The sequence below is a fragment of the Phyllostomus hastatus genome, unplaced genomic scaffold (assembly GCF_019186645.2).
Source record: "Phyllostomus hastatus isolate PE091 unplaced genomic scaffold, TTU_PhHast_1.1 phas_contig_194, whole genome shotgun sequence".
Classification (NCBI taxonomy): Eukaryota; Metazoa; Chordata; class Mammalia; order Chiroptera; family Phyllostomidae; genus Phyllostomus; species Phyllostomus hastatus.
In genome coordinates, this window is record NW_025333703.1 from 285,800 (window position 1) to 308,324 (window position 22,525).

Below are 22,525 nucleotides of genomic sequence, written 5' to 3' on the forward strand. Positions count from 1 at the left end.
TGGAAGTCTGTTTCCTTTGCCAAATTAGGGAAGTTCTCCTTCATTATTTGTTCAAATAAGTTTTCCACTTGTTGCTCTTCCCCTTCCCCTTCTGGTACCCCTATAATTCGGATGTTGGAACGTTTAAAGATGTCCTGGAGGTTCCTAAGCCTCTCCTCATTTCTTTGAATTATTTCTTCATTCTTTTCTGATTGGATGTTTCTTTCTTCCTTCTGGTCCACACAGTTGATTTGAGTCTCAGTTTCCTTCCCATCAGTATTGGTTCCCTGTACATTTCCTTTTATGTCACTTTGCATGGCCTTCATTTTTTCATTTAATTTGCGACCAAATTCAACCAATTCTGTGAGCATCCTGATCACCAGTGCTTTGAACTGTGCATCTGATAGGTTGGCTATCTCTTTGTTGCTTAGCTGTATTTTTTCTGGAGCTTTGATCTGTTCTTTTCATTTGGACCTTTTTTTTTTTTTTTTTGGTCTTGACGTGCCTGTTACGTAGTAAGGGGCGGAGCTTTAAGTGTTTGCCCAGGCCTAGCAAGGCAGTCACTGGGTCGTGATGCTGTGTGTGGCGGAGCGGTCTGAGAGGGAAGTATGGGGTTGCTCCGCTCTGTGCTGGATTTCAGTCACTTTGCCACATCCCCCAAGCAAACTGTGCCCTTCTGGTGCTGATTCCAGTATGAGTGGGTTTGTGTACATTCTAGGACCTTGTGTGTCTCACCAGTGAACTCTCCTGTGAGGCTGGGAGTCTCTCCTGGTACCTCAACCCCCACAGATGTTTTCAATTGGTGTTTTGAGGCTTTATTTCTCTGCAGTGGAGCCCTGGGTTGCACGGTCTGTCTCACTCCCCAGTTTTGCCAGGTTTATCTTCATGTGAATGTGGAACCGCCCAGTTCCACGAGCTACCCTCCACAATCCACTGCCTTGCTGGGTCCTCCTGCTGCTGTCCTGTGTGCTCAGGGTCCGCCAACTGCTGCTTTGCACACCCGGGGTCTGCCAAACACTGCTTTTTGCTTTTTTTTTTTTTTGCCGGGACCCCTCTCCGCCCAGCCTCCTACCGGTCTGGATGAATGTGTCTACTTGAACTCCTTCATTGTCAGACTTCCATACAGTTCAATTTTCTGTTAGTACTGGTTGTTATTTTGTTTGTAAATTTTTGTTGTCCTTATTTTGGTTGTGCGAGGAGGCACAGTGTGTCTACCTATGCCTCCATCTTTGCGGGAAGTCCTCGATACTTGGTAAGTCTTATTCTTTTACTATAGTGTTGTTCTGCAGGAGTCTCATAGCTGTTTCCTGGCCTTTGGATTCTTATATAAATGTTAGAATAGGTTGATCAAGTTTCCTAGAAATCCGCTTGGCATATTAACTTGTACTATTGACTCTGTGGTCAGTCTTGAGAGGGTTGACATTGTTAAAGCTGTTTTCCTCTCCCTCCTACTTGTATAACTGCTTATGTAGGTCTTATAAAATGTTTTTTTTTTTTTTTTAAGATTCTGCTTATTTATTTTTAGAGAGAGGAGGTGGGAGAGAGAAAGAAGGGGAGAGAAATATCAGTATGCCGTTGCCTCTCGTGTTCCCCTAACTGGAAACCTGGCCCATAACCCAGGCATGTGTCCTGACTGAGAATCAAACCAGTGACCTTTTGATTCACAGGCCGGCACTCAGTCCACTGAGCTACACCAGCCAAGGCTATAAAATGTTTTTTAGTAAAATTTTATAATTAGAGTTTTACACATCTTTTGTTAATTTTATTCCTAGTGTTAGCAACCTCAAGGGTTTGCCACTTGGGGTGTCCTATTAAACAATGAAACATGGCTATTGATAGGTAGTTTTATTTACTTGCAGCAAGTAAAGGAGACAGAAGATTCACAATCAAAACTCTGTCTCCGGGAAGAGAGGCTTAGCCATTGCTTATATACACTATTTAGTTAATTAAATGTTGACACTGTCTTTGCTATACTTATCTGGTTGAGTTCTTGTCAACCCCATCCTGTTTACAACTGCATCTACAAAATACTGTGCTACATTTTAACATTTAACAAGAACCTTGAGACCCTTGTCCTTTCTAACAGTAGGAATTTTTGTATTTTATGGTATTTGTAAATGGTATTAAGTTGTAAACATAATTTCCTCATTGTTTCTGGTATACAGATATGAAACTTATGTTTAGATATTGATTTTATATCATCCAGGCTGCTGAACTTTCATTCTAATGTCTTGCAGATTCCTTTGAATTTGGGAGTCTTCTAACTAGATAATTATATCATTGATGAATAAGGACACTTTCTTTTTTTTTTCTTCTTTTTTAAGATTTTATTTATTTATTTTTAGAGAGGGAAGGGAGGGAGAGAGAGACAGAGAGAAACATCAATGTGCGGTTGCTGGGGGTCATGGCCTGCAACCCAGGCATGTACCCTGGCTGGGAATCGAACCTGCGACGCTTTGGTTCACAGCCCGTGCTCAATCCACTAAGCTACACCAGCCAGGGCTTAAGGACACTTTCTGTCTGTAAATAATTGTATTATATGTAGATACAGTGTTTTCCTTTTTCAGCCTTCATTTTTGTTCTAATTTTTGTCTTACTACACTGGTTTCCCTTGGGAGTGTGGGGAGATGCATCAAGTACATTGTTACATTATTTATAATTTTTACTTCATGGGATTTTGTTATCACTGGTCTGAGCAAGGTCATTTTCTTGTTCTGATTATTTATTTCTTATCTTTCATTTCATTTACTACCTCTCCATAGGCTATCTTATTAATGTGCATCTTTTTATTAGTATGTATTTGTGCAAAATGGTTATCTATGTTAAAGCCCAATGTGTCCACTTTTTCTGAATCCTGCACATGTGATTGATTTTGAATGAATGCGTTGTTCTCTATTTGGCCATTGTATCAAGCTTGTTCATTTTTTTACTGACTTTTTGTCTGCTGTGTCTGTCAATTTTGAGTGATTTGTTCTCTCATAAAGATGAGGATTTGTTATTTTTTTATATGTATCTGTGTCTGCATAGAACATATTTATTTTTTAGGTGTGTATGAAAGTTAGCTTTGGCCTCTTCTAGTCATTCTGGATATTTATGTTTTGTATATGTCTCATAAACAGAATATAACTGGGCTTGCTTTTTTCTACCAACTTATCTTTTATTTTTTTAAAGATTTTATTTATTGTTAGAGTGTGGGGAAGGGATAGAGAAAGAGAGAGATTGACATCAATGTGCAAGACAAACATTGCTCAGTTGCTTCTTATATGCCTGACTCAGGGACCTGGCCCATACCCCAGGCATGTAACCTGACTAGGAATACAACTGGCAACCTTCACTTTGCAGGATGATGCCCAACCCACTGAGCCACACCAGTCAGGGCTACCAACTTTATCTTTTAATGAGAACACTTAGTCCATTAGTGGTTGTAATTACTGATGTAATTGAAAGTATTATTCTTGACTTAGTTTGTGCTTTTTATTCTAACTTTTCTGTAATTTAAACATTTCATTTTATTTCCACTCTGTGAGTTTGAAAGTTAGAAACTAGTCTGTTTATTTACTGGTTACCTTAGAAATTTTAACATACTTTCTTAACTTACCAATGTCTAAAACTAAAGAACATATTTATGTTCTTGTTGAATAGTATAAAGAAATAGGATATTCCAGTTGCTAAAAATAAGTTATATTGTTGTCAGATATTTTTCTTCCATCATTTTTTAACCTATAAAACATTTTTATTATTTTATATTTGAATGTTAGCTTAGGTTATCCACACCTTACTACCACTTTCTTCATTCACCACTGTTATGTCTCAAACCCTCTACCTGGTATCATTTTTCTTCAGATGGAAGTATGTACATACTTGAATGAATTTCTGCAGGGTTTTGCTTGTTTGTTTTCTCTTAAATATCTTTATTTGCCCTCATTTATCAAGACAATTTTCTTTTAACCTACTGAGATAGTCTGCTGTCTTCTGGATAGCATTGTTGCTATTGAATAATCATCTGTTTTTCTTTTGTAGACAATTTCTCTTTAGTCTAAAATTGCTTTTAACATATCTATTTGCTTTTAATGCCCTGAAGTTTTGATATAATTGTCTAGGATTTCTTTTTTATTTATCCTGTTTGAAATTCATTGAGCTTCTGAATAATGCTTTATTTCGCCAGTTCTGAAAACTTTATGTCTTCAATTACTGACTTTTTAAAGTTTTTTTTCTTTTTCCTTCCAGAACTCTAGTTTGATATCTCTTAAACCTTCTCACTTTATATTCTTAACTTTTATACTTTTTTACATTGTCTTTCTCTTTTTTAAAAAAATCCTCACCCAAGGATGTGCTTACTGATTTTAGAAAGAGGAGAAAGGAGCCGGGGGGGTGCGGGGGGGCAGTGGGGAGAGAAAGAATGAGAGAGAGAGAGATTGATTGGTTGCCTCCTGTATGCACCTCAACTAGGGCCCAAACCTGCGATCTAGGGATGTGCCCTGCCAGGAATCAAAAACAATGCCCTTTCAATCTACAGGACAATGTTCCAACCAACTGAGCCACACTATCCAGAGCTCCACATTGTCTTTCTTGATAGCATAATTACTATGCTATCAGTAATTATTGGTAAGTAAGCATATAACTAATTATGCTTACTAAGCAATAATTAGTAAGCATAATTATTGTGCTTACTGTGACTGCATAATATTTTTATATCTTTTAGACCAGTAATTTTTCTCTTCAGAGAATATTTATTCCAGTCATTGTGTAATTTAAAGTATCATGGTTTCTCTTCTAGAAGTTTTTCTTTGTTTCTTTTAAATCTACCTGTCATTTATGGACTTTTGTTTCTTACCATCTTACCTCCTGTTTTAAAAATATGTTAAGTGCCTGTTTTATATTTTTTGGCATTATCAATGGATCTTTGTGGGTATGATATTACCCTCCAATATTTTATTTAAATTTTTTTCAAATATAATGAAAAGTTTAAACATTTACATATTTTTCTGACTATTTGATCATAGAATTATGCCTCTTCACATGTTTCATTTTTATTTAAGTGAAATTTATGTAACAGACAGGCATTTATAATGTAGTGTGCAGTGGCATACAATACATTCACAATACAGTATTGTATTATTTTTGACTCTTGGGTCATTCTCCTTGGTATTTTACCCATAGATTCTTGAGACCTGGTTGTTTCTCTAGGATTAGACAGTGTTCCCTTCTGCCGATAACACTGCCAAACCAGACTGTCTTAAAGTAGATTCATAGAGGGCAAGTTTTTTAGATTCTCTTTAGTAATGTGAGTGTGAGCCACAGACCTGTGGGAGAGCTGACTTGTTGTTACAGTTCCTTAAGGAAGAATGTTTTTCTTCCAACAACTGGTAGGGTTCAAGTTGGGCCATTTTCTTTGCCGTCCCCAGTTACAGTGTTACCCTTCCCAAGGACAACCTTACAGTATTCGCAGTGTAAGTGGCATTTTCATTAATTCCCAGATACAGATAGTACATTAATAACAGAAGAATCTTCTCTGCTCACCAGTTGTGCCAGGCTTATTCATCTCTAGATTTCCAAGCTGTTTGTCTTTTCTGCATCCTGCTCTGGGCCAGTTCAATGAACCAGGAACATAATAAGAGCAAAGGGAATAACCCATGCAGCAGGATTCCTGCATAAAGCTTCAACACTTTAGACAGAGCATCTGGAGAACAAGCATCTCTCTGTCTCAGATCAGTCTTCTTGGCTTTTCAGTAGTCATGTTAACTGTCTGAAGTCATGCAATTAACATATCATGGAACAGGGATTCACATGCAAGCATCCTAGCTCTAAAGTTGTATTCTTTGTTACAACCTCTTATAAATGGTTACCATCGTATCCTCCATTTCCATGCAGATTTTGTCAGAATTACATAACATTTTCATTGTGTATGGGCAAGGTTCTAGAGGTCCCAGGTCTTTGCAGTACAGAACAAATTAGACTTCTGTCTTGAACAGCTATGGGTTTAGTCTCCCATCCACCTACTCTTTAAGGTTATGAATGTCAAAGCTTGTGGTCATCCAGGCTCAGCAGAGTTTTTCTGGTAATAAGGTCAGTGGCTCAATACATCCCTCTTATTTCCCATTTTGACTTAGTTTCAGCCATGGAAGATTGTTTTCCTTGTTTACCAACTCATCACTGCATTCCAAAAATACTTCGATATATTGTACATTTACATTATTTTTCAACTGGTGATTTGGAAATAGTAATCAATCCCCCACAGAGTTTAATGCCCTGTGATTGTTTACTTTTCTGGTTCCCCCCTGCCCCCCATTCTGAGCTTTTTAGGGTCGGTGCTGGGTCAGAGTTACTGTGTCCCTAATGTCCACACTGAACCAGAGTAATGGAGGATTTTGAATGATATTTTTGGATAAAGGAATTTTGTTTGCACAACTGCTTCTTACTTTTTCTTATCTAACTTTGATTTCTGCTTACAGAGTTCTGTGCCCTGCACTAACAAACAGAGATCAAACATTTTCTGCTCCCCTAAGTACAAAGCCTACAGCAGGGTTCTTTTGAATGACCAGGGAATTCTGGGCTGCATCTGCAAGAGACAGAAGTGTAAGGCAATCAACTCTAGAGTTGGAGAAATTTAGATTCAAAACCCAGCTATACCACTGTTAGCTGCAAATTTGAGTAAATGACATTACTTTTTTAAACAAGTTTCCTTTAAGTTAGGATTCATTGGCCTCTTCTCAGGATTAATATATATGTATAAGATACCAGGAACTTAAAGTGATTAATGCACAAGAATTGTACTTGAGATATAATGAACATTGCCTATCAGCAGTAAGGCTTCAGTGTAGGTGTGAGAGGGAATAATGTCAGGCAGGAAATCCATGGTTGATCTTGATCGGGAACCAGGATATGCTGCCTATGAGGATTCTGAGCATCGTGGGTCATATAAAGCCATTGCAATCTGCATGTAGGTAGTTGATTTCTGCTTTGGCTGCTCAGGGCCCGCTGATCTTGGTGGATTGTTTGGCTCAGTATTGGTGACTCTGGACAGGGTCTTTGTGGGTGGAGGTTTCAGTTTGAGTTCTGGGATAGGGGAACAAAGCCATCCCATAAGGGAGTTACCTTATGCACTGAGTCTATTAACTCTTGGGTGGTTGGGCAGAAACCATTGTCTGTTGCAAATACCATTGTCTAGGGCTGGGCCTGCCCAAGTATCCTGTGTTACTGGGCCTGAGGACTCCTGTCAAGTCTTTAGGGTGCCTCTGTTGACGGAAGAGACCTGGTTCTTCTTGCTGACACATGTAAAGAATTACATATCAGCAAATCTAGTAGTATGTAATTAGTTTATTAGTGGTCCATTTCCATGGAAGAGAACAGGACTGGGTAGAGTAGGGGGTGAAAAGCAAGGTTTCAGGGCAGAGCAGGGTGAGGAAAGTGATAGAGGCTGGAGACCAGAGTGGCAAGCCCCTGGGCCACCTAAGGCCAGGTGGCCAGAGGCCCTGTGGCCTGAGAGCCAAGGGCCCCTGAGAGAGAGAGAAAGTCCTTTGTTCTCAGGACTTAATATAGTTGGTGGGATAGGAGGGGAAAAAGTTACATTTTGATTAACAGGTAAATGTGGCACCAGCTTTCCTGGGGAAATGTGACTACCCAAACTTAGGTATATGTGGGGGTCTGTTAGCCTGAATCCTTATCTTGCTCCAGACCCCCTTTGTTCATCTTGTTGTAAAACAAATATGTGACATGAGGCAGTTAATTAAAACTGGGGCATTTTCCAAAGTTATTTATGGGCTCTTTCTGTGAGCATCGGGGGACTCCCTCCTAAAACAGATAGTGACCAGAGGTAGGCAATTAACCAAAGTTGTTTTATGGGCTCTTTCTGTAAGCACCAGGGACCCTCTCCCACATTCAGGCCTTGGGATAAAAGCACAGTTTCGAGGCTTTCTTTCACAGATAGTGGAAATGTTACATAGAATTTCAAGGACTTTCCTTCTTTCTTGCTAATACAGTGTTTCTTGTGATTTTGGAACACCTGGCAATATTATTCCACCAGGCTCAGAACTGCTGAGTTAGCATGTGAGACTTGTCTCCTTCCTCCTCCCTGCCTTGGTTTACTATTTATTCTACCTAATTGGTAAAAGCCATTTCCTGGCAACCAGAGTGCTAAATGCTGGCCAGTGACAGTATTGCAGTCTCAGAGTTCTTCCTATGCTGTCTCCTGCTTCACCTCTATAATTGAAGAGGTCAGTGTCTTCTAGAATGTAGAACAAAGGTCTGCCCAGGAGAGTTCAGAACAGGCCCTTCTGGGCTCAGATTAGCTCCTGATGGTGAGAAGGTTGTTTCTTCTAACATATCATGTACAGTTGGATTGTGTGTGTGTGTGTGTGTGTGTGTGTGTGAGAGAGAGAGAGAGAGAGAGAGAGAGATGGGGTGCCAAAAGCAAAAAGATTGGAACAGGGTGTTACAGGGTGCAGTCAAGAGGGGGTCCCCATATAGGGATTTGGAATGGGGCCCAGAACTCAGGGTGTCCAGAAAATATTAGAAAGACATATATGATGTCCTCTCCCCTTCCCCCTTCAGGTGTGAGTTGGGGGAAGGGACAAATGGAGCAGGGCCTTTGAGAGCTGTTTTGTGTAGCAACAGTTTTGCAGCTAACCTCTGGAGTGGTTATTTAACATATCTATAACCTTTAACTGGTTATTCCCAGTTAGTACTCCATCTTGACTGGGAGACCTCCCTGGGTTCCTGGCACCCTCAGCTGAGTCGCCAGGATCTCTGCTAAAACCAGGTGGTGGTTCCCTCTTCTAAAGTTGCAGGGGTCCCCACTCTGGCAAAGGCATGTGGTCCTCTCTCCCAGGGCCACGGGAGTGCCCACTCAGCCAAAACCACGTGCTTCTCCCCACAAAGCTATGGGAAGGGGGAGTCCCCGCTCTGCCAAAGAAGCGTGGTTCTCTCCCTCAGGGCTGTGGGAGTCTCCACTCTGTCAAGGCTGCGTGGTTCTCTCTTCAATGGCTGCCGTGTCAGGGTTTAAATCCCCGCGCCAATCTTCCTCTGCATCCCCATTTCCAACTCCTCCTACAATCAGCTACACATGCCAGCACTCATATCCTTCCAGCTTTACTGGGCTGCCATGATGAGTCTGGGCAGGCGTGGCCCCATGTCATGGAGCCAATCATCTCTAAGCTCCCACGCAAGTGCTGTAACTCGGGGGACCTGCCCCCCAGTTACATCTTGGTGGGGTAGTTACTTCCATTCCCCTGGCTCAGAGCCTGGCCACAGCTATTTAACATATCTAAGCCACCAGCCAAAGGCTATAGATATGTTAAATGACCACACCAGAGGTTAGCTACAAGGCTGTTGCTATGCGAAAGAGCTCTCAAAGGCCCTGCTCCATTTGTCCCTTCCCCCAACCCACACCCTGGGGGGTGGGGGTGAGGACATCCTAAAATCTCCTAGACACCTTGAGTTCTGGACTCCATTTTAAATGCCTATTTGGGGGGTCCCCCCTCTTGGCTGCACCCTGTAACAAGGGGAGAGGAGAAAAATTCATTGTCAATCCTTTGGGGACTGTGAGGTCAGTCTGGTGACTCAGAGCTGCTTTTGCTTCTTCCTTTTTTGTCTTTTCAAGTTCTGCATTTTCTAGCATGAACCCAGGATGCAAATGATTATTTTTTTCAACTCTAAAAGCCATTATACATATGAATTGATATTTATCTTGTCTTTCATTGAATGCATGTTTTATCTTAGGAAATTTAACAGTGGATTTCTTTTTCCTGAAAATTACTGCTTCCCTGAGCCCATCAAGGAACTTGCTCCCCAGCTCTTCCCATTCCAATGAACAATGCTACCAAGGGCTGCTTTCTCTCTGTTCTCTAACAAATGTTTAGGTATTCATTTTGCATACCACTTAGCTTTCCTTAAGTGCATATCCTTCCACCAGAAGTATGATGGAGTAGGAAAAACAACCCTTGCTGGGAAACATATACTTCTTTTGTTAGGGCTCTGATTTAATAAGTGGAGATGAGTTGGCTAAGTGGGATCCTATGTCCGAAACTTGGGTTTTCCAATTATATAAGAAGGTAATTGATATAGATTTGTTGCAGATTCAATATTTGTCCATACCTCTAGCACTCTGAGATTTTTAAGACTTGGGGATATGATAGATTTCATGTTCGGAGTTATGTGATATTCCAAGGAATTGATGCCGGATAGGCATCATAAGTGGATCCATTTTGAAATTATGTAGTGTATGTTTTTCTTGGGTTACATCAGTGTGAGTCTGGATCTTCCTCCATCAGTTCTGGTAGCTCAGGGACAAGGAGAATACAGTTAGGGATAATTTATGGTAACAGGAATAATATAGCCAGATATATAAATTGTTGAGGACTATGACTCTCATATCTGCAAAAGAACCTTAATGAGCTTGTCCAACCTACTGCTCCAAAATAATAACATTGAATACATAAGGATGGGGTGTCATACCACCTATAAAAATGATGTCTGGTTCAGACTTTTTTTTTAACTTCTTTATTGTGAAAATGGGAAGGAGATGATCCCAAGTGTTATGTTCTGAACATAGAGAGTGCTGTGTACTTCAGTGTACAGTTTTATTTAATTGGGAAACACCAGTTATACAGCCTTTATTTATTCCCAGACTTGGGTGGATAATGGAAGAGGATAATGCCAAGAGGTTATATTTATAGTTGCAAGCATGTTTAAGAATGATGTGTGCTCTGATCACTCTCATTCTCATACTCACCCATCCATGTTGAAGGGTCCGGCATAGCCTCTTTTCCCAACAGTGTTCCCTTACTGAATTGCTTTCTCTATTTTCTTTTATTCTATCATAAATATTCTGTCCATTAATTTCACAAATAGTATATTCATCTGTGGTTTCAGAGCTTGAAGTTCAAAGATGTGGCCATTTTCTTCTCTCAAAAGGAGTGGGAATGCTTGCACTCTGCTCAGAAGGATTTATACCGAGCTGTAATGTTGGAAAATTATAACAACTTGATCTCACTGGGTAAGTTTATCTGCCCCTCAAAATTCAGAATTTGCCTTCTGGAATGTTTATGTTATTTGTTATCAATTTCTTGTAAGTGGTTTTTCAAGTGCCTAGCTGAATTAATAATTCTTGCTTACCAAAGAATGGTTGTTTCTTGCGAAATTAAAAATTAGTTGCTCCATTTTACAATTTTATCTTTTTCATTCCTCTGACCTTCACCTTTAATCTACCTACTCCTCTTTCTTGATAATCATGGACTGATTTCATTTCTGAGATACCCACAATATACCTTTGTCCCCTTTTTTACCTTGAATAGGACTTTCTGATTCTAAGCCGGATGTGATCTCCTTATTGGAACAGGGGAAGGAGCCCTGGATTGTTAAAAGGAAGGAGACAAAAGAGTGGTGCCCAGGTGAGTGATGGTAACTAATATGGAGAAGGCCATGACAGGTGGGTCACATAGCTGAGCTGTGAGAAGGCAGCACTTCTGAGATTTTGGGAGGACAGCTCTGTGAAAAGGCCTGAGATCTGGAAAAGAAAGGAAGATGTTTCATCATGAGACCTCAAATTTTTTACTTCACTTAATACTCTTTTGCACCTTTTCCTCATATTTCCCTCTGATTCCATGAAGGAAGTGCCTTCGTCCTTCTCAGGAGACAATCATTTTCTCCATACTTTGGGTCCTGTTTTATCCCGACTTTTTGAAACAACTCTATTGAGATACAATTCATTTACTGTAAAATTCACTTATTTAAAGTATACTTCGTTGGTTTTTAGTAAATTCAGAGTCTTGCAACTGAGACAATAATCTTAGTGTAGAACATTTTATCATCCCAAATGATACCTCATTCCTTTTAGTAGTCACTACCCACACTTAGACCTAGGCAACCACCAATCTACATATAATCCTTTTTTATTTCTGTAAGGTTGGTGGTGATATCTCCTCTTTCATTCCTAATATTTTTATGAGTCTTCTCTCTTATTTTTCTTGGTCAGTCTAGCTAAAGGTTTGCCAGTTTTATTGATCTCTTCAAAGAATCATCTTACAGTTACATTGATTTTCTCTATTTTGTAGTCTATTTTGTTCATCTCCCTCTAATCTTTATTATTTCATGTCTTCTGATTATCTTTGGTTTAGTTTGCTCTATTTTATATAGTTTATTAAGGTGTATAATTAGTTTATTAATTTGAGATTTTTCTTTTTTCATATAGGCATTTTAAGCTATTAATTTCCTTGTAAGATCTGTTTTAGCTGTGTTCCATGTGTTTTGGTATCCTGACTTTTTCTTTCAACCAAATCAAAAGTATTTTCCAGTTTTTCTTATGATTTCTTCTTTGATCTGTTAGTTATTTGAGTATGCTGTTTTTTCTCTCCTTATGGATCTTCTGGCTAGTTTATCTATCTGTTATTGAAAATAGGGCATTGAATTGTCGAATTGTCTTTCTCTTCATTTCTGTTAGCATTTGTTTCATGTATTTTGAGGCTCTTTAATTAGTTGCCTGTATGCTTATAGGTGGGGGAGCTTTGCCCGCAGAGCCCCCTGTCCACCATGAATGAGAATAATTCTACCAAGACATGATCTGCTTGGGAGCCTTTCCCTCAGTGGGCTTTTATTGGGTTCAATTTGCACAGGAATACAGGTAAAGCTCATCAGTCATTGTCAGGCAGTAAGGATCAAACAACAGATAACATACAAAGAACTATGAGGGCTTATTTTGAGTCGGGGTCAGTTAGCTAAAGGGCTATAAAACTTTGGAAAAGAAACGCATTTCATGCTTGGAACCTTATCATTTAAGTTGAAGATATTCTTAGCAAAGCAGGTTTCACAGGATCTTATGCATTCTTTCTTAGGCCTGATCACCCTCGGGAACCACCCATTCCTGCCTGGGGCTGCACTACCCTCCAACATTGTTTCAGGCCTAAGTCAGGCAAGGGAAGTAAGGCAGCCAAGAGAGTAGGAGACTTCTCACAAACAGAATGAGGACTCAGGCTATGTCAAAGCCAAGGGGCGAAGGTCCATCACCCCCTTTTTCTATAGCCCCCCAGGTCCTTCCCTAAGGGCCCCTTTGTGACCATGCCTGTTTTAGGTCGTCCCTCCCTTGAGAAATCTTACCGGTCTTTGGCTAACCAGTCATCTGCTCGGGGCCAAGTAGGGTGAAGTAAAAGAGGACAGAGACAGCACCCTTGCCAGGGAGGTAAGCTTTGTCTCCTTAGTGGCTTATGGTCCAGGGAGTTACAGCTTCTGAAACCAGGCAGGGTGGTTCCCAACACTCATGACTTATAATTTCCTGAGACTGACCTTCTTACTACAAAATGTTTTTTTCTAGTTGCAATTTTTGTCATAATGTCTGTTTTGTCTGATAATAATATACCTGTTGAAGCTAACTTTTGATTAGTCTTTGCATAGTATGTCTTTTCCATCCTTTCAACCTTTTTGTGTCCTATAATTGAGTGTGTCTCTTGTAGATAGCATATACTAAGATCATGTTATTTTTATACCTCCTGCCTATATCTGCCACCTGTTTGAGTACTTAATGTTTACATTTAATGTGATTATCAATAGGGTACGATTTATGTCTGACATGGTGTTTGTTTTCTACATGTGTTATTTTTATTTTATACTTCATTCTGTCATTACTGTAATTTATATTAAATATATGTTTTCTAGAGTCCCAGTTTAGTTTTGATTGTCTTTTACTATCATTTTTAGAGTTATTTTCTCAGTGGTTGCCCCCCAAATTTCAATTACATCTTAATTTAAAACAATTTAGTTTGGATTAAATCATAAGTAAAATCATAAGTAAATTAATCGTTGGTAGGCAGAGTAATGACTCCCCCAAATATATCCATATCCTAATCCCTAGAACCTGTAAATGTGTTGCCCTTACAAGGCAAAGAGGAATTAATGTTGTGAATGAGCAGGCCTTCTATTAGGGACCCTAGATTATCCACCTGGGCTCAGTGCAATCACAGCATCCTTGAAAGAGTCAGAGTTGTGACAACAGAAGAAATGCACACAAAGATACAATATGCTGACTTTGAAGATAGAGGAAGGGAGCCATGATGTGCTAATAAAATAAGCATTCCTTAGGAGTTGGAAAAAAACAATGAAATAGATTCTTCCTTTGAGCCTTCAAAAGAGAACACAGTCCTGCTGTGGACACATTTATTTTAACCTATTTTAACCTATTATTTTAACCTATTAAACCCTCTGTCAGACTTTTGAATTCCAGGACTATAAGATAATAAATTTGGGTTGTTTTAAGCCACTATGTTTATGTTAATTTGTTATATCAGAAATAGGAAATTAATATACCATCAACACATTTTTATAATTATTGCTTTATATGGTGATCTTTTAAATCAGAAGAAGCAAAGAGTTCCAAACAAAAATACTTTTATATAATTTTATATTTCTCTATCTACTTACCTTTACTTGGGTTCTTTTTTTGTGGATTCAAGTTATCTCTTGTTCTTTAATTTCAGCCTAAGTCCCTTTAGGCCAGTATAGTGGGTGCATGGTGAGTGAAGGTGAGAGCACCTTAAAATGAAGATGAATAGGAAGCAGGTTCCAGACAATGCATTTTTGCTGGTCTAGTAAGGAATTTTTTATTGGGTTGGCCAAAGCTTTGTTGTTGTTGTTGTTGTTGTTGTTGTTGTTGTTTATAAAATGGCTCTAATAGCACTTAGTTTTCTTCAATTTCATTTGAAACAATTTTGTTAGATTGTATTGTAACAATTGTCATATCAGCATGCATTTTTAAAAAGCTTATCAAAATTGGTGAATTTTTTTAGTATATTTTATCAATTATGCTATTACAGTTGTCCCGTTTTTTCCCCCTTCACTCCCCTCCACCCTGTACACCCTCTCCCACCCATATCCCCCCCTTTAGTCATGTCCATGTGTCATACTTACAAGTTCTTTAGCTTCTACATTTCCCATACTATTCTTACCCTCCCCCTATCTATTTTCAAGCTACAATCTATGCTACTTATTCTCTGTACCTTTTCCCCCTCTCTTCTCCTCCCACTCCCCTGTTGCTAACCCTGCATGTGATCTCCATTTCTGTGGTTCTGTTCCTGTTCTAGTTGTTCACTTAGTTTCTTTTTGTTTTAAGTGTGGTTGTTAATAATTGTGAGTTTGCTGTCCTTTTACTATACATGTTTTTTCTTTATCTTCTTTTCTTAGATAAGTCCCTTTAACATTTCATAAAATAAGGGCTTGATGATGATGAACTCTTTGAACTTGACCTTATCTGAGAAGCACTTTATCTGTCCTTCTATTCTAAATGAAAGCTTTGGGGGATAAAGTATTCTGGGATATAGGTCCTTGTCATTCATGACTTGGAATATTTCTTTCCAGCCCCTTCTTGCCTGTAAAGTCTCTTTTGAGAAATCAGCTGACAGTCTGATAGGAACTCCTTTGTAGGTTACTGTCCCCTTATTTCTTGCTGCTTCTAGGATTCTCTCCTTCATTTTTACCTTGGCTAATGTAATTATGATGTGCCTTGGTGTGTTTCTTCTTGGGTCCAACTTCTTTGGGGCTCTCTGAGCTTCCTAGATTTCCTGGACGTCTATTTCCTTTGCCAGAATGGGGAAGTTCTCCTTTATTATTTGTTCAAATACGTGTTCAATCTGTTGCTTTTCCTCTTTCCCTTCTGGTACCCCTGTAATTTGGATGTTGGAATGTTTAAAGATGTCCTGGAGGTTCCTAAGCTTCTCCTCATGTTTTGAATTCTTATTTCTTCATTCTTTCCTGTTTGGTTCTTTTTTCTTCCTTCTGGTCCACTCTATTGTTTTGAGTCCCAGTTTCCTTCCCAACACTATTGGTTCTCCATGCATCTTCCTTCATCTCTTTTATGGTAACCTGCATTTTTTCATGTAATTTGCGCCCAAAATCAACCAATTCTGTGAGCTTCCTGATCACCAGTGTTTTGAACTGTGCATCTGATAGATTGGCTATCTCTTGGTCACTCAAAAGGATGAGCCCTGGGGCATTGATCTGTTTTTCTGTTTGAGACTTGTCTCTCTCTCTCTCTCTCTCTCTCTTTTTGTCTGGTCGCTCCTGTTATGGTGAGGGGCGGAACCTTAGGTGTTCACCAGGGCTGGGCACCCCAGTCGCTAGATTGTGATGTTGTATGTGGGGGCGGGGGCGGGGGCAGGGGCGGGAGGGAACAATGGCGGTAGCTCCGCTCTCTTGAGACCACAGTTCCTTCCCTGGGATCCTGGGCTGCGCACTCTACCCCAGTCCACAATCGTCGCCTCACTGGGTCCGCCAGCTGCCACTCATGTACTCAGGTTCAACCCTCTGCGATCCTGCGTGACCCGGAAGCCTCACACGCTCCCCGTTGCCTTATGCACCCACTGCTCTCCACGTTCCTCAACCCACGCTACACCTCGGCCCAGCTGCTTGTCTCTGCCCCTCCTACCAGTCTGGATGAACAGGTCTACTTCAACTTCTTGGCTGTCCGACTTCCATTCAGATAAATTCTCTGTCAGTTATGGGTGTTATTCTGCCTCTAAATTGTTGTTGTTCTAATCTTGGTTGTGCATGGAGGTACGATGCGTCCACCTATGCCTCCATCTTGCCAGAAGTAAAATTGGTGAATTTTTGTGTAAACATTTTAATATTGAAGATGGAATAAACAACATTTTTGGCATATTATGCTTTATTATATCAAGAAAGATAAAAACACAACTGTAATGCAGAAAAAAGATTTGCACAATGTCTGGATAAGGTGTTGTGACTGATCGAATGTATCAAAAGTGGTTTGCCAAGTTTCTTACTGGAGATTTCTTGCTGAACAATGATCCATCAGGCAAGTAGACCAGCTGAAGTTGATAGCAATCAGATCGGGACATTAATTGAGAACAATAGCCAACATACCCAAACCAATAAGCCACTCAAAATACCCAAATCAATAAAGTAATTGGTGAAAATGAAAAAATATGTCTTTTATTTTACAGAAAAATCCATACAGACTTTTTGGACAACCCAGTAATTTTATTGTTGAGTACAGGGGGCACGCACTATATTTAAACAATGAGTCCCACTCTTTGAGTTGCTTCAGAATCACTCTTGGAGATTAATAAAAATACCAATGACTATTCATTCATCAAACAAATAGTTATAAGTGTATACTAAATGTAAGTACAATAAAGAGCAGATGGACAATACAGAGGTAAAGAAGTTAAAGTATAATATAATCTATTGAGGTTAGAAGTGAATATACTGATTTGTGCAAAATGGGTTAGTGGAGGGACACATATATGATCAGGCAAGTAGAGCCAAATGTTTATTTTATAATTTGGTATTGGGAATATGGGGTTTCATGGGTTAATTCTTTTAATGTTTTTCTTTGAAAGTTTTCATAATAATGTTGGGGAAATAGAAATATGACATGTGATGAAAGTGCACTGTAAAAAATAAAGTAAGTAGATTGATGAGGTCCTGTTTTCTAAAGAGTGATCTCATAAGTTGGCATTCAATTAGAGGTTAGAATGAAGTAATTGAACGAGTCATAGTGTTGTATTAGGGAAGGTATGTACATGTAGATTGTATAAGAGGGATATGCTTGGCAAGTGTGAAGAATATCTGCTTGGTCAAGGAGTAAGAACAGAGTCAGCTAAAGGGAGAGGACAGCTAGACAGTGAGGTCTGAAAAAGGTAGTGCAGGAAAAGTTCAGGGAAGACCTTCCAGACCACAAAAGACTTTGACTTTTACTGAGAGGGAAATTTAGTGGAGTTTTTGAACAGAAGAATGACATGATCTGACTTTATTTTTTTATTGTTGTTTAGTTACAGTCATCCTGCCTTTTTCCCCATTTCTCTCCCATACACCATCACCCCGCACACCCACAATCCCCCCACACCATTCACTGTTCATGCCCATGAGTCCTCTATTCGTGTTTCATATGTTCATATGCCTCTTCCCTTTGTTTCCCCGTTATCTACCTTGCCCCACCGCTCTGGTAACTGTCAGATTGTTCTTTATTTCCAAGTCTCTTTGCTCATTTGATTGTTTTGTTGATTAGGTTCCACTTATAGGTGAGATCATATGGTATTTTTCACTGGCTGGCTTATTTCACTTAGAATAATTAATGCTCTCCTGTTCCATTCATGCTGTTGTGAAGGGTAGGAGTTCCTTTTTTCTTTCTGCTGCATAGTATTCCCTTGTGTAGTGTACCACAGTTTGGGAGGTTTTTTTTACATTTTTATATTGTTGTTCAAGTACAGTTGTCTTCCTTTTCCCTCCACCACTTTCTGTTTCCACTCTACCTCTACCTCCAACCCTAAATATTTCCCCCTTTGGCTTTGTCCATGAGTCTTTATACATGTTTCTTGATGACCCTTCCCCTACTTTCCCCCTTACCTACCTAACCATCCTCTCTGGTTATTGTCAGTTTATTCTTTATTTCAGTGTCTCCAGTTATATTTTGCATGCTTGTTTGCTTTGTTGATTAGGTGCCACTTATAGGTGAAACCATATGTTATTTGTCATTCACCACCTGGCTTATTTCACTTGCCATAATGCTCTCCAGTTTCATCTATGCTGTAGAGAAAGATAGAAGCTCCTTCTTTCTTTTTGCTATATAAATGTACCAAATGTATCATGTAAATGTACCATATTTTTTGATCCATTCATTTACCGATGGGCCCTTAGGTTGCTTCCAACACTTGGCTATTGTGCCACTATGAACATTGGGGTGCAGAGGTTCTCTTGAATTAGTGTTTCAAGATTCCTAGGGTATAATCCCAGCAGTGGAATTGTTGCATCAAAAGGCAGTTCCATTGTTAGTTGTCTGAGGAAATTCCATACTGTTCTCGACAGTGTCTGCACCAGTCTGCATTCCCACCAACAATGTATTAGGGTTCCCTTCTCCACAACCTAGCTAGCACTTGTTGTTTGATGAGTTGTTTAGTATGGCTATTCTGACCTGTGTAAAGTGGTATCTCATTGTGGTTTTAATTTGCATCTTTCTTATGGGTAGTGACGCTGAGGATCTTTTCCTATATTTCTGGGCCCTCTGTATGTCTTCCATGGTGAAGTGTCTGTTCAAATCCTTGGCCCGTTTTTTAATTGGATTGTACGTCACCTGGACTGGAGTCATGTGAGTTTTCAAACACTTGTACGAGGTATCATTGGCAAACATTTTCACATACGGTTAGTTCCCCTTTCATTTTGCTTATGTTTCCTTTAGCTGTGCAGAAGCTTCTTATTTCGATGAAGTCCCATTTGTTCTTTTCTTTATGTCCTTGCTGTAGGGAACATATTGGTGAAAATTTGCTGCATGGAATTTCTGAGATTTTCCTGCCTGTGTTCTCCTCTAGGGCTTTTATGGTGTCCCGACTTATATTTAAGTCTTTCTCTATTTTGAGTTTACTTTTTTACATGGTATAAGTTGGTCGTTGAGTTTTATTTTTTTGACTGTAGCTGTCCAGATCTCCCAACACCATTTCTTAAAAATGCTATTTTTACTCCATTTTATGCCTTTGCCCCCATTGTTGAATATTAATTGACCATAGAGACATGGGTTTATTTCTTGGCTCTCTATTCTGTTCCACTGATCTATGAGTCTGTTCCTATGCCAGTACCAGACTGTTTTGATCACAGTGGGCTTTTAATATAGTTGGATGTCAGGTATCGTGATCCCTCCTACTTTGTTCTTCTTTCTCAAAATTGCTGTAGCTATTCAGGGTCATTTATGGTTCCATATAAATTTTTGAAGTGTTTGTTCCATATCTGTGAAATATGTCATTGGTATTTTAATAGGGATTGCATTAAATCTTTAAATTCCTTTGGTTAGTATGGACATTTTGATGATATCGATTCTTCCAATCCACAAACATAGTACATGTTTCCATTTATTTGTATCTACCTTAATTTCTTTCTTCAGTATTGTGTACTTTTCTGAGTACAGGTCTTTTACCTCCTGGGTTAAGTCTATTCCTAGGTACTTTATTTTTCTTGTTGCTATAGCAAATGGTATTTTTTCCTGATAGCTGTTTCTGGTATTTCATTGTTTGTGTATAAAAAGGCTCTTGATTTCTGAATATTGACTTTGTATCCCACTGCTTTGCCAAATTCACTTATTAGGTTGAGTAGTTTTTTGGTAGACTCTCTAGGGTTTTATATGTACACTACTATGTCATCTGCAAACAATGGCAGTTTTGCTTCCTCCTTTCCAATTTGGATGCCTTTTATTTCTTTTCCTTGTTGGATCACTATGCCTAGGGTTTTCATTACTATGTTGAATAGAAGTGGTGACAGCGGGCATCCTTGTCTTGTTCCTGATCTTGGTAAGAAAGCTTTTAAGTTTTGCCCGTTGAGTATGATGTTGGCTATCAGTTTTTCATATATGGCCTTTTTTATGTTGAAGTATGCTCTCTCTACTCCCACTTTGCTGAGTGTTTTTATCACAGATGGGTGCTGTACCTTATCAAATACTTTTTCCACATTTATTAATATGATCATGTTATTTTTGTCTTTTGTTTTGTTTATGTGATGTATTATGTTTATTGATTTGCAAATATTGTACCATTCTTGCTTCCCTGGGATAAATCCCACAATTATGATTTATGATCTTTTTAATGTATTGCTGGATGTGATTTGACAATATTTTGTTGAGGATTTTAGTGTCTTTGTTTATCAGTGATATTGGCCTGTAGTTTTCTTTCTTTGTTGTGTCTTTATCTGGTTTTGGGATTAGGATGATGCTGGCCTCATAAAAAGAGTTTGGGAGTCCTCCCTCTTCTTGGATTTTTGAATAGTTTGGGAAGAATAAGAGTTAGCCCTTCCTTAAATGTTGTGTAAAATTCTCCTGTGAAACTGTCCAGTCTCAGTCTTTTGTATGTTGGGAATTTTTTGATTACTGCTTCAATTTCACCAGCTGTTACCAGTCTGTTTAGGCTTTGTGCTTCTTCTTCATTCAATTTTGGAAGATTAGATTTTTCTAGAAATTTGTCCATTTCACCCTTGTTTTTAGATTTCTTGGCATATGGTTGTTTATTTTAATTTCTTACACTCCTTTGTATTTCTGTGATCTCAGTTGTAATTTCTTCTCTTTTATTTCTAATTTCATTTGCATCCTCTTCCTTTTCTTCTTGATGAGTCTGATTGAAGGCTTATCCTTTGGGAGCTGTCCTGCCTTATTGCAGGGTCTGTAGCCTCATTAATGGACGTTAAGGGTCCCATGGCTAGAGCTGAGTGAAAAAGCCTTGGGGACATGAGCCATTAAGGAGATATAACATTTCCTCCTGGCAGGAGTGCAGCCCTCGCCTCCCTCACTTCCCCCTGCTTGGCCTGGGTGGATGACTGGTTAACCAATGACAGGTAAGACCCCCAGGTGGGTGCAACCTAAGACAGGCTCAATTGCAATGGTTTATCAGGGAAGGACTTAGGGGTCTTCAGAGAAGGGGCAGAAAGACCCTCACCCCTTGGCTTTCTTATAGCCTGAGTCCTCACTCTTCCTGTAAAAACTTCTAGTATCTTAGCTGCTTTGCTGTCCCCTCCTGACAGCCTGGGAACTATGCCAGAGGCAGCTGCGACCTTGTACTGGAACAGATACTCCGGAACAGATACTCCGGCGGAGGGGAGGGGGGTGAATCTGGCCAGAGAAAGAATATACATTGTTTCCTTTGAGACTTGCTCTGTCCTGTTGCTATGAAACAGACACTTGAGCTAAAGCCAACCATGACCAGAGATAATCCCTGTGTTTCTTCAACTATCATCTGTAAATGATGTCAATAGCATTTCGATCATTGGTTGATGAGCTTTATGTGCATACTGTGTATCTCTGTGTGAGCTGAACTCAATAAATACACAGGGAAGAAGGTATTCAGGACCTTTCTCCTTTGAGGGACCCCTGTCACCTTTCCTCCTCAAGCAGATCACACATTGGGTATTTTTATTTCATCCGTGACCACCCAGGGGAGCTCTGCAGGCAGAGCCTGCAGGTTTTATCTTTTCAAAGAACCAGTAACTGGGTTTATTGATTCTTTGAATTATTCTTTTAAGTTTCTATATCATTTAAATCTGCTCTGATCTTGGTTATTTCCTTCCTTCTGCTTGCTCTGGGCTTTGTTTGTTGTTGTTCCTCCAGTTCTTGTAGGTACAAGTTTAGGTTGTTTATTTGAAACGTTTCCATCTTTTTAGGTAAGCCTATGTTGCTATGAACTTCCCTCCCAGAACTGACTTCACTGTGTCCTCTACGTTTTGGGTTGTTGTGTATTCATTTTCCATTTGTTTCCAGAAGGTTTTTTATTTCTTCCTTAATTTCATAGTTTACCCATTCACTGTTTAATAACATTTTATTCAATCTCCATGTATTTGAATGTTTTTGAATTTTTCCATATAGGTTGCTTTCTAGTCAGGCCATTGTGATCAAAGAAAATGCTTGACATGACTTCAATTATCTTGAATTTGTTCATGCTTTTTTTGTATCGTATCATGTCCATTTGAAAAGAAGGTATGTTTTGCTTTTGGGGGGTGGAAGAGTCTATATCAGTTATGCCCATTTAGCCTAGTGTGTTGTTCAGTGCTGCTATGTTTCTGTTGATTGTTTGTTTGG

General features: G+C 39.3%; 1 protein-coding gene across 7 annotated transcripts in view; it reads left to right on the top strand.

Annotated features, from left to right (window-relative positions):
• Positions 1 to 22,525, top strand: part of LOC123815535 (zinc finger protein 568-like) — a 35,231-nt gene that overhangs the window by 9,036 nt on the left and 3,670 nt on the right. For all 7 annotated transcript variants that reach the window (XM_045833819.1, XM_045833818.1, XM_045833817.1 and 4 more), the window contains exons 3-4: positions 10,849 to 10,972; positions 11,271 to 11,366. In XM_045833819.1, the coding sequence (XP_045689775.1) occupies positions 10,849 to 10,972; positions 11,271 to 11,366 (220 nt within the window). The remainder of the gene's footprint in view (positions 1 to 10,848; positions 10,973 to 11,270; positions 11,367 to 22,525) is intronic.